Source organism: Rhizophagus irregularis, chromosome 3 (assembly GCF_026210795.1).
Source record: "Rhizophagus irregularis chromosome 3, complete sequence".
In the NCBI taxonomy this organism is placed as follows: domain Eukaryota; kingdom Fungi; phylum Glomeromycota; class Glomeromycetes; order Glomerales; family Glomeraceae; genus Rhizophagus; species Rhizophagus irregularis.
Window position 1 is genome coordinate 1,636,034 of NC_089431.1, and position 14,946 is coordinate 1,650,979.

At 30.4% G+C, this 14,946-nt stretch overlaps 2 protein-coding genes across 2 annotated transcripts; one reads left to right on the forward strand and one right to left on the reverse strand.

Moving 5' to 3' along the window:
- Window positions 1-5,603: 5,603 nt before the first annotated feature.
- OCT59_020417 (uncharacterized protein) lies at window positions 5,604-6,470 on the reverse strand (the record flags this gene model as incomplete). Its single annotated transcript, XM_025329051.1, has 5 exons — window positions 5,604-5,632; window positions 5,695-5,916; window positions 5,985-6,054; window positions 6,190-6,296; window positions 6,371-6,470. The coding sequence occupies 5 exons, from the start codon at window positions 6,468-6,470 to the stop codon at window positions 5,604-5,606; spliced, it is 528 nt and encodes a 175-aa protein (XP_025164219.1).
- A 5,196-nt stretch (window positions 6,471-11,666) lies between these two features.
- On the forward strand, window positions 11,667-13,472 carry OCT59_020418 (uncharacterized protein; the record flags this gene model as incomplete). The annotated part of the gene is made up of 6 exons (XM_066149165.1): window positions 11,667-11,799; window positions 11,881-12,383; window positions 12,534-12,703; window positions 12,795-13,128; window positions 13,209-13,358; window positions 13,443-13,472. 6 exons carry the CDS (start codon window positions 11,667-11,669, stop codon window positions 13,470-13,472), a joined length of 1,320 nt encoding a protein of 439 aa, XP_065990106.1.
- Window positions 13,473-14,946: the final 1,474 nt, after the last annotated feature.

Here is a 14,946-nt window from a genome sequence, read left to right on the forward strand (position 1 = left end):
ATAACGTTAGTAATATAAAACGTCGAACGATATAAAATAAAATTTAACTTCTCTAAATTTTCCCCAAATTATATCCACTTTTACCTTTAATTTCAAACTTCGATAGCTCTCGCTACGAATTATTACTTTTCAAAAACGTATATTTAATTCATCTTAAATTTCCATTTTATTCAATTAAAATTAATTAAGCAAACATTAATTAAAGTTTAGGGCGAACCTATTACCTTTAATTAATATTAAACTTCACTAATAAGTAATTAAATGAAACTTATATTTTTATTGAGTTCTGTGGATGAGAACTATGGAATTACCTTGAATTCCGCTCTCTATATATACAATTTTTATGCTACTTTCTATTCTATCTATATACTATCTTTTATGTTCTTTTTACATATTATCTTTGAATTATCTTTCTAATATACTATCTATATTTTAAATACGCTATCTTTTAATATGCTATCTTTTAATATGCTATCTTTTTATATATGTTCTTTTTAATATATTATCTTTTACGTTCCATCTTTATACTATCTTTTTATATTATCTTTTACATTATTTTGTGTTCTTTAATCTTTCTGACATTATTTTATATGTTCTTTTAATTCGCTTTATGTGTTTTGCTTATAATCTATCTTTTGTGGCTTATAATTATTCTTTCTTATCGTTCTTATTGTTAAAGATCGCTAAGCCGCAATTGATCGACTCTATTTATCCTATTGGTTCTTTGTCAATCATTTGATAAATATTACATCATGTAGATCATTACTCTTCCTAAATGTTTATCCTTTTCGGCTAATTATTTATCCATCTACGCCAATTCATAATCAATTTGTTCGTTCTTAATATTTGGCAATTACATTTGGTGATTGGATTTTATCATCTTTTCGTGCTTGATATTCGACCGTTTACAGCGGTCTATAATCAACACACATTCGCAGGTCTCCTCCTTTCTTGTCTACTATTACTACTGGTGCAGCCCATGGGCTCATGGATTTCTTTATCATTCCTTGTTGTTCCAACTTCTTTATTTCTTCTCTAAGGAATTCTTTCTTCTTAGGGTTAGTTCTGTAGGGACTTCTTGCTTGAGGTGCAGCGTCTCCAGTGTGGATTTGATGTTTAATTAATCCAGTTCTCCCAATATCAGTCTGGCTCTTTGCACAAATATCTTCATTGTTGTTCAATATTTGTTGGAATCGTGTCTGTTGATAATCTGTAAGCGGTCCAACATGTAGGTCTTTTTGGATATTCCACTCATTTCCTTTTTCTGCTTGAGCTAAGAATAGTGCAGGATTATCAGTTTTATCTTCATCATCTTCAGTTAGGTAATCATTTAAAATATCTTCTAATAAATTATATTGGTCAGGAATTTCCTCCTTTTCATCCCAAGGGTTATAGTTTAGTGGTTGTTGATACCATTGTTCCCATATTTCTTCATCTTCACTTGATTCACTATTAAGAAGGTGAATCTCTTTTTCAATTAGGTCATCCTCATACTCATATTCATCAAAAATTTCGTCTATTTCATTGTCAATTTCTTCTTCTTGGAAAGATACATATCTGGGAACTTCTCCAATATGAATTGAAATAGGTGCAAGAATAGTTTTAGCTAGGAAAGTCAATTGAACTGATTTATTATTGAAATCAAGTACAGCTCTGGTACGCCTAAACCAGTCAGTTCCTAAGAGTAGGGTTTCATCCTTTGAGTCAATAACATGGAAAGTGGTAGGGATAAGGAGAGTTTGAATTACTATAGGTACTTTTTCTATTTGTCCTAAGGCTCTGTTTCTTGTCCCATCCGCAGTGACTACAATAGTGTTGGAGGGTTTAGTGATTTCCAATCTCAACTTTCGAGCAAGAGATTTGGTGATAACACAAACAGCAGCTCCTGAATCTAAAATTGCATAAACAGGATCTCCTTTAATTCTCACTGCACATTTCACAGCAGTGGTGTCTCTAGTATCACCTTCTTCCGAATCAGAGATTCTATCTACATAGTTAGTTTCTTGAGTCTTAGGTGGTCTTCTCAAAATTCTGGCAAAATCTTTCTTTTGGTCGTTATATTTCAAAAGTTGTCCAATCTTTGCTGAAGATGGCATATTTAATATGTCATCTGAAATGCGATAAGGAGGCATCTGTTCAATAATTGAGGGCATTCTTGGGTTCTTTTAACAGTTCTTTTTGGTGGAACAGCAGGAGTCGCAGTTGTTTCAATAACTTCATCCATTGGAATATTGATATTTTGTCTTGGTTGAGGTCTTCTCAATCTCTGTTCTTGTTGTGATTCAGATGAAATAATATTTTCTACAGCTCTTGGTTGTTTAGGTTTTGGCCTATAGTTAGTGGTTGGTTGAGATCTAGAACGAGTAGTGACATAGGCTTCAGCTTCCTCATAATTGTCATCGTAATAATCTTGATAATATTCATCTTCATAATAATTATCATAAGAATCATAAGTTTCTTCATATGTTTCCAAATAATGAGCATCTCTTCTTTGAGGTCTTCTTGCATTTCTTTCTGACATACAATCTCTAGCGTAATGTCCTTTTTCTCCACATCTGTAGCATTCGATATCTCTTATATCAGTTCTGGGTCTATTAGGTCTGAAAGTTTGGGTTAAATTATTTGGTTGAGTATATCTCGCAGGTTGGATTCTTCTAACAGGTTGTGGTTGAATGGGTTGAGTTTGAGCTAATAAAGCACTAGATAAATTTGCATAGTTAAGTGAAAGTTTCTGCATTTGTTGAGTTAATGCTTCAATTGCTTCCATTTGAGGACTTTCAGTTTTTGCAGGTGTGGTTGATACAGTAGCTACTTTAGTAGCAATTCCAGTAACACTTGGTCCTAAATGTGCGTAATTTAATCCGATTTCAACTTTTCTTGCATTACCAATGACATCAGATAAAGTATTAGCATCTTGTAAATGTACCATAGGAGTGATAGTAGGAGTTAATCCAAAAAGGAACATTCTAATTTTCTGAGCATCAGGAATAGCATTGGTAGTATCGACTCTCTTTAATAACCTTTGGAATTTAGCGGCATAATCATCTACTGTTTCATTACTACCTTGTCTTAAGGTGAGTAATTCCTGATACCATTTATTTTTGCGAGTATCATTTGCAAAATATTTTTTAAAAAGGTCTGTAAAATTATTGCCAGTGTTTTGTCCAGATTCCCAGTGGTTACCTATTGTAGCAGAATTAGTATCATATCAATCAGATGCAGCACCTCTTAAATAAGAAGTTGCAACTGCTAGTTTTCTCTCAGGAGTAGTCCAACCATTAGTAGCAGCAGCCTTTTCAAAAATAGCTAACCATTCGATAGGATCTTCATCTTCTTTTCCAGAAAAGGGTTCAATTTTTGCAATATTACTTCCTCTGCTCAAAAGATTGGCAGCATTATTACCAAAAACAGTTTGCAAAGCATTGGTGATAGCAGCTTCGTCAGCCATATTTTGATTATAAACAAGAGGGTTATCTATGAGATTATTAGGGTTATTATTTCTTTCAGTTTGGATATCAGTGTTAAGTTGAGCAACTAATTGAGGTGTAACAGGATTATTAAAATAGCTTGTTCTATGAGTAAGATTGAAGAAGAAAAATACTAGATTTCTGATAGGATCAGGTCTTTGCTGGTATCTAATACTAAAAAGTAGTTTACTAGATAGGATTAAAACTTGGAGTCCTTTGATTCTATTGTTATCTAATTGAAATGCTTGACAGAAGATAGGTAAAGCCCTTATAGTGTAGGAGGTATAACTAACTGCAAAGAAGTAGTTACTAATCCAATTCCAGAAATTTTGAAAGGCAGATGGTAAAACAAGAGGTGGAGGATAACAGATACGACAAGAATGATCTACAGTAGTAGGTGGATTTATATTTGAAAGATGTTGAGCAGTATGGCGAGTAGTTAATTGTAATTGTTGTTCGAAATGATCTTGTATGGTCATAAATCTCTTATGACCTGGCAGGAATCACCACTTTGTTAACAGGTCCGTCTCAGACTCTGTCAACTATAACTAAACGTTAGGGAGTCAATAGCTATAACGTAGTTTATATCAGCAAGTCACGCAAAAACACAATACGCAAAATATAACACAATCACAGTTCGTTTTTAATATAAGAGTTTATTAAATAGTTAATACAAGTTAATCCCTAACTTATACTATCTATTTTCTATCTATCTGACACACTGACATACACTTTAATTTAAGAAAAATCAAAAGATATTTATATAAAAATAAAATATAAATAAAATAATATAACTAAAATAAATAAAGTAAATAAAATAAATGTAATAAATAAAAGAAATAATAAAAATAATAAAAATAACATAAATAATATAAATAACAAAAATAACAATTGTAACGTTAATCAGATCTACAAAATTATTTGATTACATAATGATTGATCTACTAATTAATCATCTGATTTTTGAATCACGTGATTTTTACTGCGCCATAATCTTCGTTATCACCGTTGCCATCCCTATATATAATTACTTTAATCATGTGACTTACAACGATCAAAATTTTTCATTTTTTTTTTGTTAATAAAAAAAATTTTTTTTAATTTTTTTTGCAAACAAATATAGAAATTTTTTTAAATTCTTTTATAATTTATTTAAATATTAAAAAATATATTCGCTGTTTAAAAAGAAAGCATTAACTATAAAATTTTTTGCCACATTTAAATCGTAATTATTAATATAAGACTGATGATTGGCTAAATTAATCTTTTTTTTATCGAAATTAAAATAAAAAAAATGATCTACCTTATGAAAAGAAATGTCTTTAATAATTAATAAGAGTACAATAGAACAGATACTTTTTATTAAATATGACGGATTTTTTTTGCAAAATTAATATTAATAAAGATTTTTTTTTTTTTGTCAATAATAACTTTTTATTTCAAAGTTAAACTAAAATAAATGATTTTTTTGAATGATTTATTAAAAAATACAATAGAGTATTAATAAATTTAATAAATAAATAATAATCTAAGATTTTTTTTTTACCAAAAGTATAATCATTTGAAATTAGGGATGGCAACGGTTATGATCATAACCGTTTAACCGACCGTTTAACTGACCGTTTAACCAATTTTTAACCAATTTTTAACCAATCATAACTGACCATTTAAATTGCTATAACCGATTATAACTGACCATAACTGACCGTTGCGAGATCTTCTTTTCTTTGTTAGAAATAAAACTAAAAATCAACATCATAACAGGTACATAAAACTCAACCATATGCTTGCTACAGTATCATTAGATTCACTATTCGCACCTGAAGTCCTGAACAAGCATATGTTACAATTAGTCATGCTAAAACATGGGACTTTTTAACTTTGACTGCACTTATGAAACAAGTTATAATAGAATATTAGTGAAATAAATATAATATCGACATTTCTTATTACAATGTATAGTTATTTATTAATATTATTTATAACAATAAATGTTTAGTTATTCTAATTTCAAGTTATTGCCTCACATATAACAGTTTAGGACACCCTGTCAAGAACTAAGGCAACTAGTTATTATTTATAAATTACATCACTTTACATAGGTTCTTACTGATCAAATTTTTAAATGAATCATCTCTATCTAGTCTCCATCCATTCAGGAAAACCTTTATATAAAATTTCAGAATTAAGTTTTAGTAATAATAATGGTAAACTTCTTATCATTTACTTTCATCGTCTTCTTCTAATGATTTTTCGTTGTCTTCTTCTAACAAACTAATATTGACGACATAATGTTTAAGGAATTCTTTTAAACCATTCAGTTCTAAATTGTCATATTTAAGATTTAATGATGTAGAATCCAGTGTCAACCTATCATTAAAAGTTTTCTTTGTTGTCCCGTTAAAAACATATTTATGCATAATTCCCCATGGCTTGATAGAGCTAACGCCTAAAAATAATTAATGTGTTATAAAGAGTAAATGTCTTTTCTGCAATAATGTATTAGTATATAATTACCAAATAGAAAGGCGTAAAATGTTAATAGTGCTCCTCCAATAGCCAGAACGTTAGAGATAACGGACAATGCCTAAATAATAAAATAGTAAATACTACTGTATTAATAAAAAACCTGCTCGAGGCGGCTGATCGGCAAAAACAACCAATTTGGTTGGTCTGGTCAGATAATTACAAATGTTGTTCTTTAATTAATAAATTTACTTACATTCTTATTCCGTTGCTCAGTTTGATCTTCAAGTAAGAAGCTACTCGGGTCGAGCATGAAACCTGATGCAGCATCCGCATACCATGAGGCGTTTCTCGTGGTTAAATCTAAAAAAAAACATTAATTATCAACGATATATCTTATCAATAATAGACTTTTTTACTTAATTTATTTAACTTACAAGCAAATGCTGTAATATATGTCAGCATTTTGCGTGTTGGAGGAAATCCGAAATCGTCTTTGGTGGATTCTATAATCGTTCTGGTGGTTTTCCTTGACATTCAGACATGGTAGATCTAAAATATAGATATATAATTTTCATTATATTTAAATAACTTTATAACGATCAATGGACCATCACCCATATATCATCGTTATTACTTACATAATTTCTCCCCAGAAAATATCTGTTTGTCCGGTAGATTGACGCAGAAAGAGGCGATGAATCGAAATAATATTTGTCATTAACTAGCGCCTTGTACATGTCCTGAGCCAATGTTTGATTTGTTGAGTCAAACATTTTGATTGTAAACGCAGGAATGTCACCATATATATAAACGTCGTTAGGGACGTTAAATTTAAAAAGGATCCTTTTTAGCTAATAAGGCGTTTCATTCCTGGGAAACGCCAAATTATTTATCGGCGAAAATTTTTCGGTCTATTGACCGCTTTCTTCATTAAATGTGGGTTAAGTTAAGTACTCCGAACAGTTGCTATGATCATCTATTAAATGGATTATTGAGTGAAATAAATATACAGTAAAGGGTAGCATGAATATGATAATATATGGTCTTACCATAATAATCAAAAATCTGGAAATAGCACGTTATTGTAAAGTTGTTCTTAAGCTGAAACCCCACTATCGGGGCAGGAAATTCAGCCATTTCAGAATATCCATTGGTAACTGTTGACAAGTCATTATGTACACCAATTGAGAGAATGATTAAATAAGCCAGTAAGATAGTGCCAAATATTGCGATAATAATCGCTTTACAGAAGTTGAGTGATTTTATCTTGAACATTTTTTTTTTAAAAAACTGTAACATTTTTAACATTTTTATTTTTAAAAACTGTAACATTTTTTTTTTTAATTAGAGATTTTTTTCGATATTATTAAATTGATGCAATTCTTACATGGATAGAACTTCATTGTCGTTTACTTTTTTTTAGACTTCTTTATGCTTTCAAAATATTCTGAATTCGAATTTCAAATACATCGGGAAATTTTTTGGGGTGCAGAACTGCGGAGATCTGTAAAATTAGCAGATCTCCGCTTTTTTTTTGTCATTTTTTGTGTATTTCTGCGAAGTTCTGCAAACTTTGCAACTTCGCAGATAATTGAATATTTTTATCTATAAAATCAGTAAAATTCTGCAATTTTGCAGAATTTCATTTAACAGAAAATTTAAAACATGCCAGTTTTGCGAAGTTCTGCGAAATAGCAGATCTTCGCTTTTTGTCCTTTTTTTTTGCGAAACTCTGCGAAATTCTTTAACTCAAAATTGCGGGTTTATAATTGCGTTTAAACTTTGAGTAACTAACTAATTAAACTTTTCGATTTCAATTAGTAATTAAGCTTAATTAAGCTTTTCGATCATTTCCGTTGACAATTTATTTTCGCTAAAGTTTTTTAATAGTTTTTTTTTAATACTTTCGTTAAAGTTTTTCAACAAATTTACAAATTTTATTTTTTAAACTTTCTGACTTTACTTTCGTTAAAGTTTTCCAGTTTTCCAGTAATTTTTAAAACATGTATTTATTTAACAAATAACGATTTACTTTGCCAAACCTTGGAACTATATGAACTTTTTGGTTAATTGAACCGATTGGTATTGTGTTGTATTCTTTGGTGTAATACAACTGCGGACACCCGTACAGTTCGGGTTCCTCCGTAATAATATCAAACCAACGAACCAGAGCAAGTTCATATGGCTCTTTGAAAGAACCTCGGAAGAATTTAAATAATAACAACACCTTATAAAGAAAATTGATTAATGACATACAACACTTTATCAATCTTAATCATTCACTTACTTTTCCATACCAAGCTCCCTCATCCGAATTGTATTGCTCTTGATCTTCCGCAGGAGTTACCACAATATTACCGAACCATTCTTTACCTTGGAATTCTCCTGTCGTTCTTAAAATATGTCTATCTTCCAGGTGTACTGAATCATAAATTTTAATGTAAAATTCGTCACTTTCGGACTCCTGCGAAGATGTGTCCAGAAAGGTATCTAAAGTTGAAATTAATTGCGATAACCCTTCAATGAAGTTTGAATGTGGTGGATTTTCAGATTTTTTCAACGATTTTATTTTTTGGTCGATATTATCTAATGTTAGTTCCCAAAGTACTTTTCCAAATCCTTTGGCTTTACGATGAATAACTTTTTTAGCAGAAGATGTCAATTCTTTGTGTTTTACCTATAAAAAATATTATTAAATGTATGTATATTTCAAAGAAATTGATTTCAGTCATGTCGGATTCAACTAACAGCGTTCACCAATTGTCTCATTACGTCTTTTCTGTTTGATAACCGATATGGGGTTTTGACATATGATTTGTGGAGGGTTTCGTACGTTTCCGTTGACAACCCATTCAATGCACCATATTTTCTAATAGCAGGCACTGAAAACAATCAAAATAAATTAGGATAAAATCATATACTGTATGTTTACTAGCGTCCTACCTGCGTGATACCGCCAACTGTGTAACTTCGGAAAATTGCAGTCAGTAGTGGACAATGGAGAGAAGATCTTTTTGAAATCAATGCACCAATCAATAATTGCTGACTATAATTGATAATCTTTAGTGTGTTGATGATTTCCAATGTGACTTTATGAACTTTGACTTACTTCAAAAATTTTCAGATCTTCTTCAGTGTACATTTCTTTCCTGCTCATTATGTACATCTTACTAAACTTTGCGTAAAGTTCGCAAAGTTCTTTACAGGTTATTTCGTTCCCTTCAAAAATTTCATCTAAGGCAAAAAGGGCAATTTTCATTATGTTACGATAGTCTGACGCAGTAAGTACGTTTAAATGTCCTAATTTATGTAAGAGTTTAAGACCCGGGAAGCGAGGAATCTGACGAAGTCGATCATCAAATTTTTTTTGTAGTTCTGTTCCTCCGACTGCCTTCAAAATATCTTGTGTAAATTCCAATTGGTATTTGAAGAGTCCAAGATCGATATGGTGCATACGGTCAGGAACGCAGGCTTCGTATATATTCAAATTTCTGAAACAAATTATACGTGCGTAAAAATTTACATCTTTGAAATTCATTACAGAAATATAAAGATATTTACGGAAATTTCCAGAAGGAATTTTCAACAGAATGCACAGAATACTCCTTTCCTTGGCCATCGTTGATTACTTGCTTCATATTTTCATGAGTTCTATGAGGTACGTTCTCTAGTTTAAGACTCATATTGTTCAGATCACTTTGCAAAACCATGCAAGTATGGCATGGCATTTTGCACCGCGCTCCTTTATATGTCGCAGTTATATCATCAGCTTCAAGCATATCTGCGAGAAAAAAGATATCCGTGCAGCGAAAGTAATCACTTGTCCATTAATTCCAAAATATAGCGCTTCAGATTTTTCTAATAAAGGTTGGAGCATAATTTTGAAGCATTTATGATATACATCGCGCTGTAAGCTTCGAAAACTTTCTGTTGTTTTGATTCCTGTATCTTGGACTTTAGGGAGAAATCCTAAAAGAATTTTAGCCTCCGGCAAATTTCAAACACGATTTGGAATGTTACCAAGAGTTAAAAAAACTGGATGGCCTGATGATTTCCCAAGTCCATCGAAAGTTGTTGCGTCTGAGTATAAGATGATGGACAATAGTCGATTTAATGATGGAAGGTTCTTTTCGGTTTCTAACCACCAGTTACCTTCGAAAGGTTCGCCAAATATTCTTGTTTCACCTCTATCATCCTGAGAATATAAACAACTAAATAAGCATAAATAATGTAATTTATCATTGCAGACGGAAATCAAATTATTATACAGACCTTCATTTTATTTTGGATTCCTTTATGGACGAAGTTATTGGCTACTTCCGGTCGTTGCAGAAGAGCTTGAATAGCACGAAAAAGTGGGCGATAGTAGAGGGTAAAATTAATTTCATTATAGGTCGCAACAACCTTTTTTTTAAAGTCTATCAAAGGTGAATTTATTTGATTAAGATAATCCTTGCCATTTTTCGTAGAACTTGGCAATGGTAATTTGTCTAAATTACTATGTTTGTTGAAAAACTTTATTATTTTATCACCTATCTTATTAGAGATATTACCCTCTACTATCAACTCCAAAAAGTCGCGATATGCATTATTCGGCCATTTTACTATGCGCTCTGGTGTGGGTTTTCCATCAACTACATCTATGGCATCATCTAATGACGCACCCTGAAGGTCTTCAGGATCAATGAATTCAGTATCTTCAAAGTTTACTAATTCTGATTCTGCTTCCGATTCTTCAAAATTTGCTTCGACCCTCTCTTCTGACCGTAACCTTTTTTGCAAATGATAACGTGGTTCATCTTCTAACTCATCTGCAATATTTACTAAGTCTTCATCTTGAGATGAAGGTTCAAATTGCTTCATCTCATCATCATCATCCTGTGATGTAAGCTTTTCTTGCGAAGTAGTTGGGTTTGGCATAATAATTGACGTGCTCCAAAGTTCTGCATCATGTTCTGATCTTATCATTTCTCTTAATGGCTGCAACAAAGATCTTTGCTGTACTGGTGACTCATTTAGTTGGGAGGATCTCATTTTTCCGTGATGTTTAGCATTGGCATGTTGTTTTAAACCGCCGTAAGTTGAAAATTCTCTTTTACAAATTTGGCATTGATATCTAACCATTTTTATTTGAAGAACAATTTATGAGGATTTATTTGCGGTATAGTAAATATTTGGTTTTATTTGTTCTTTGCTAATTTTAAGCGAATTTTAGTGATTTTATTAATGATTATTTAATTAATGCGAAATTATGAATTTTGTGAATTTGCGAATTTTAATGAAGAATTTGATATTTCTTTCGTTTGTGTGAATTCTCAATTTTTTTTTTATTTTTTTTATTTTTTTACATTTTTGGCGCAGGGGTTCAATCATATTAATTTACAGATTTTTAATCATTCTATTTTTAAATTTTAATCATTTTAATTTGCAGATTTCTTAATTATTTTATTTAATTTTAATCATTTTAATTTACAGATTTTTAACTATTTCTATTTTTAAATTTTAATCATTTTAATTTACAGATTTTTAACTATTTCTATTTTTAAATTTTAATCATTTTAATTTACAGATTTTAATCATTTTAATTAATATTTTTACTGATAATTAAATTATTTAATTTATAGATTTTGGATTTTTTTATCGATTTCGGTAATCAATTTTTTATTTAAATTGTTTCGTAAATTTCAAGTATATTTTTTCCTATACAATTTTCTAAATTAGTTGTTAATAATGTCAACGAAAAATACTAAGAAAAAAACTGGAAAAAATGCAAAGAAAAAAACGAAAGTTTCCCATAATAGTCCGGAAAAAAAAGATGAAGCTTCTCAAAAAACTGGAAATATATTATCTCAAATTTTATCAGGTACAGTCCGTCAAGGAATTGCATTTCTTACATTAATTTAATATTATAATTAATCTTCGCTTGTTCAATCGACACCAACAGCTGATGATGTATCATCACAAGATACAGGAAATGTTGATGATAATGCTTCAGCTTCAACATCTTATACTGAAACTCGTACTGGCCCTGATTACGATAATATTTTAACTTCAACACCCCATACCGAAGGACCGTTCGTGTTGGTTGTTCCAGATGAAATTCTCAAGTCTTCAACATCCAATAATCCTACAAAAAGTATCAAAAGTGGCAAGCCAAAAAAAAATCGGGGTAGATCATTAACGCCCATTGTTGGTAATAATTCAACAAGAAATCTTGAAAATTCTCCAATTAAACCCGATGATGATTCAAACCGAAGAACTTCCACACCTATCAGAGCACCCACACCTATCAGAGCTTCTACACCTATCACACCTATGCAAATTGATGACGAATATTGTAACTTCGAAGAACGTGACGAACGTTACCTTACAATCGAGAAATTCAACTATACTATGAAATTATTAGACGAAAAATCACTTCAATATATCGATTGTGCCGACGTATTAGTGAGCAACAACGATTAGATTCTCAAACGATACAGAGACTTGTGGTGGTCGACGAGCTTTCAGATGAATTTTGGAACGTAAGTTACTTTAATAGATTTAGCAACTTTATTTGATCTCAAGATATTTAAAAATAACTGATTATCTTTACAGAGCGCATATAAAAAGGTGTCCAAAGAACTTATTCCGAAGATCCTATTTCCCTCAGATACGGAGTACCGTGAAGCTTTAGAGAAATATCTCGCTGAACATGCTAGTCATTATATTGAAAATCTTGGAAGAAATACGTGGGTTTCCCTATTCGAATCAAAGTTATTACCGAAGTACGTGAAATCATTAATAATAATCAATAATAATAATAATAATAATAATCTGAAATTATTTGATTATTAAGATAAAAAACAAATGCCGAAGCAAGCGAAATGATTTAGCGGCAAATATTCGAAATACTATGTTTTCTAACTTCGGTGAGCAGAAGTTAGAATGTGTGGATAGCAGTGCGTCCTCTAAAAAGATTGCCGAATGGAAAAAAAGTGCAAAAACGCGAGAAGCATATCGAGAACTTTTCGAAAATCAAGGTATTCTCACGAAAATAACCTCTTCTGTTTTCAAATCATACGAAGGCAGTGAGCTTCCTCCAGAACACTGGGTTTATGTACTCACCATCTGCGATATTGTCTTAAATCCCAGTAGCCCTGGGATTAAATGCAACGACAAGTTAGTTTTAAAGAGAGTTGATTTTCTTATGGTAATAATAACGTTCATCAGTACTTTGAAGTTAAAAATTTTAAAATATTTCGCAAATATTAATGTATAATCAATTATCAGCAATCGATCAAAAATAAAGTTACTGTAACTCCGCGTTTGTTGCAGGAGTTAGCGGCGAAAGAAGATTCAGAACAAAGTCCAGAGATTTCGTCTATAATCGAAGAATCGAGCGATGCTGATGATGGTAATAGTAGTAGTTACGAAGAATTAGTAAGTCAAAGTTATTATCTGGTATATAATGATTTTTACACCGCGTTAATTTATTTTACTAATCTAAATCAAAAAAATTTACAGCTCAAGAGTTTAGATTCGAAATTCTCTTAACATTCGTCGAATTTCTTCGTATTACATTAATTTTCAGAATTCGGAAATTTGTATTTGAAATTCTTCAATTTTTTTTGAATATATTTTATTAAATAAATTACATATTAAATAAATTACTATATATAAAATTGTTTGTAATAATTGTGATGATCAGTGAAATTAAATATATTTGAATTATTTCGAATATTTATTTTTTAAAAATCTTCGCAGAATTTCGTTATTTGTTTTTTTATAATCTTCGCAGAATTTCATTATTTATTTTTTAAAAATTTTCGCAGAATTTTGTTTCTTGAAATTCTGCGCAGTTTTTGATGAATTTTTTTTTCCAAAGACTGCCGACAGGGTCGCAGATCTGCGCAAAAATGTCACCTGCAGATCTGCGCAGATCTGCACCCCAAAAAATTTCCCGATGTAACCAATAGATTAAGAAATTGAAAAAACTGGAAAAGTTAAAAAATTCGATTGGATCGATAATTTGTGTACTGTACGACGGTCATCTAGTGTGACATAAACCCTAACCTTATTCGCGATAGTATACTTTTAATGTGATAGTTATTGATGATCACTTTCCAAATAAATGTACTTTTTCGCTTAATTTGGTATTTGTTGTGTGATCTTCAAGTATTTTTTCAGAAATTTGGAAGTGTGCAACGTGAACTTTAGAGTTCAAATTTATATATATATAATATGCATATTGCATATTGCATATGCATATTCGCAATTTCAATAGTAATACATTATTTAATGCTAATATTTCAAAAAATATTGCTATATGCAAATATTGCTTCTTTTGACATCATTAGAATAAAATCATAAATTGGGCACTTCTGTGATACTCTTATTGCTTGTTAAGTTTAATTATCAAATAATAAACTTTTGTAAAAAAAAATTTTGTTGATCATCTTTTTTCTTTGATCATCGTCAAAGAGATAAATAAAAAAAAAATTAAAAAAAATTAAAAAATGAAAAAACAATTAAATTTAATTAACATTTAATTAAATAATGAAGTTTTTACTAAAATTTATTAAATAAAAATAATATATTGTTTTAATTATTTTATCCATTACAATATAATTTTTATATTAAAAATTAAACCAATAATACTAGTGCATTGATCATTTCAATGATCAAAACATTGAATAATAAAAAAGCTCCGAACAGTTCCAATTTTCAATTCTTTTTTAATTGGTCAGAATTGTTTTCACGTAATAACTCACCATCCAGTGGTCATAGAAAGACGATTAAGAGCTCATTAGAATCCTCTTATCGAGAGCTTTCAAATGATGCCAAAATCATCATTTTAGCATCGATAGATGGCGAGTTATTTTGACACATTATCAAAAAAAATAAAAATTGGAACCATTTGGCCAGAAGCTTTAAACAATACGCAAAATAATATTATGTACTGATTATTGACATTTACTGAACATTATTCACTCAAGAATTGCTCATTGTATTGTTCAATACTATATTA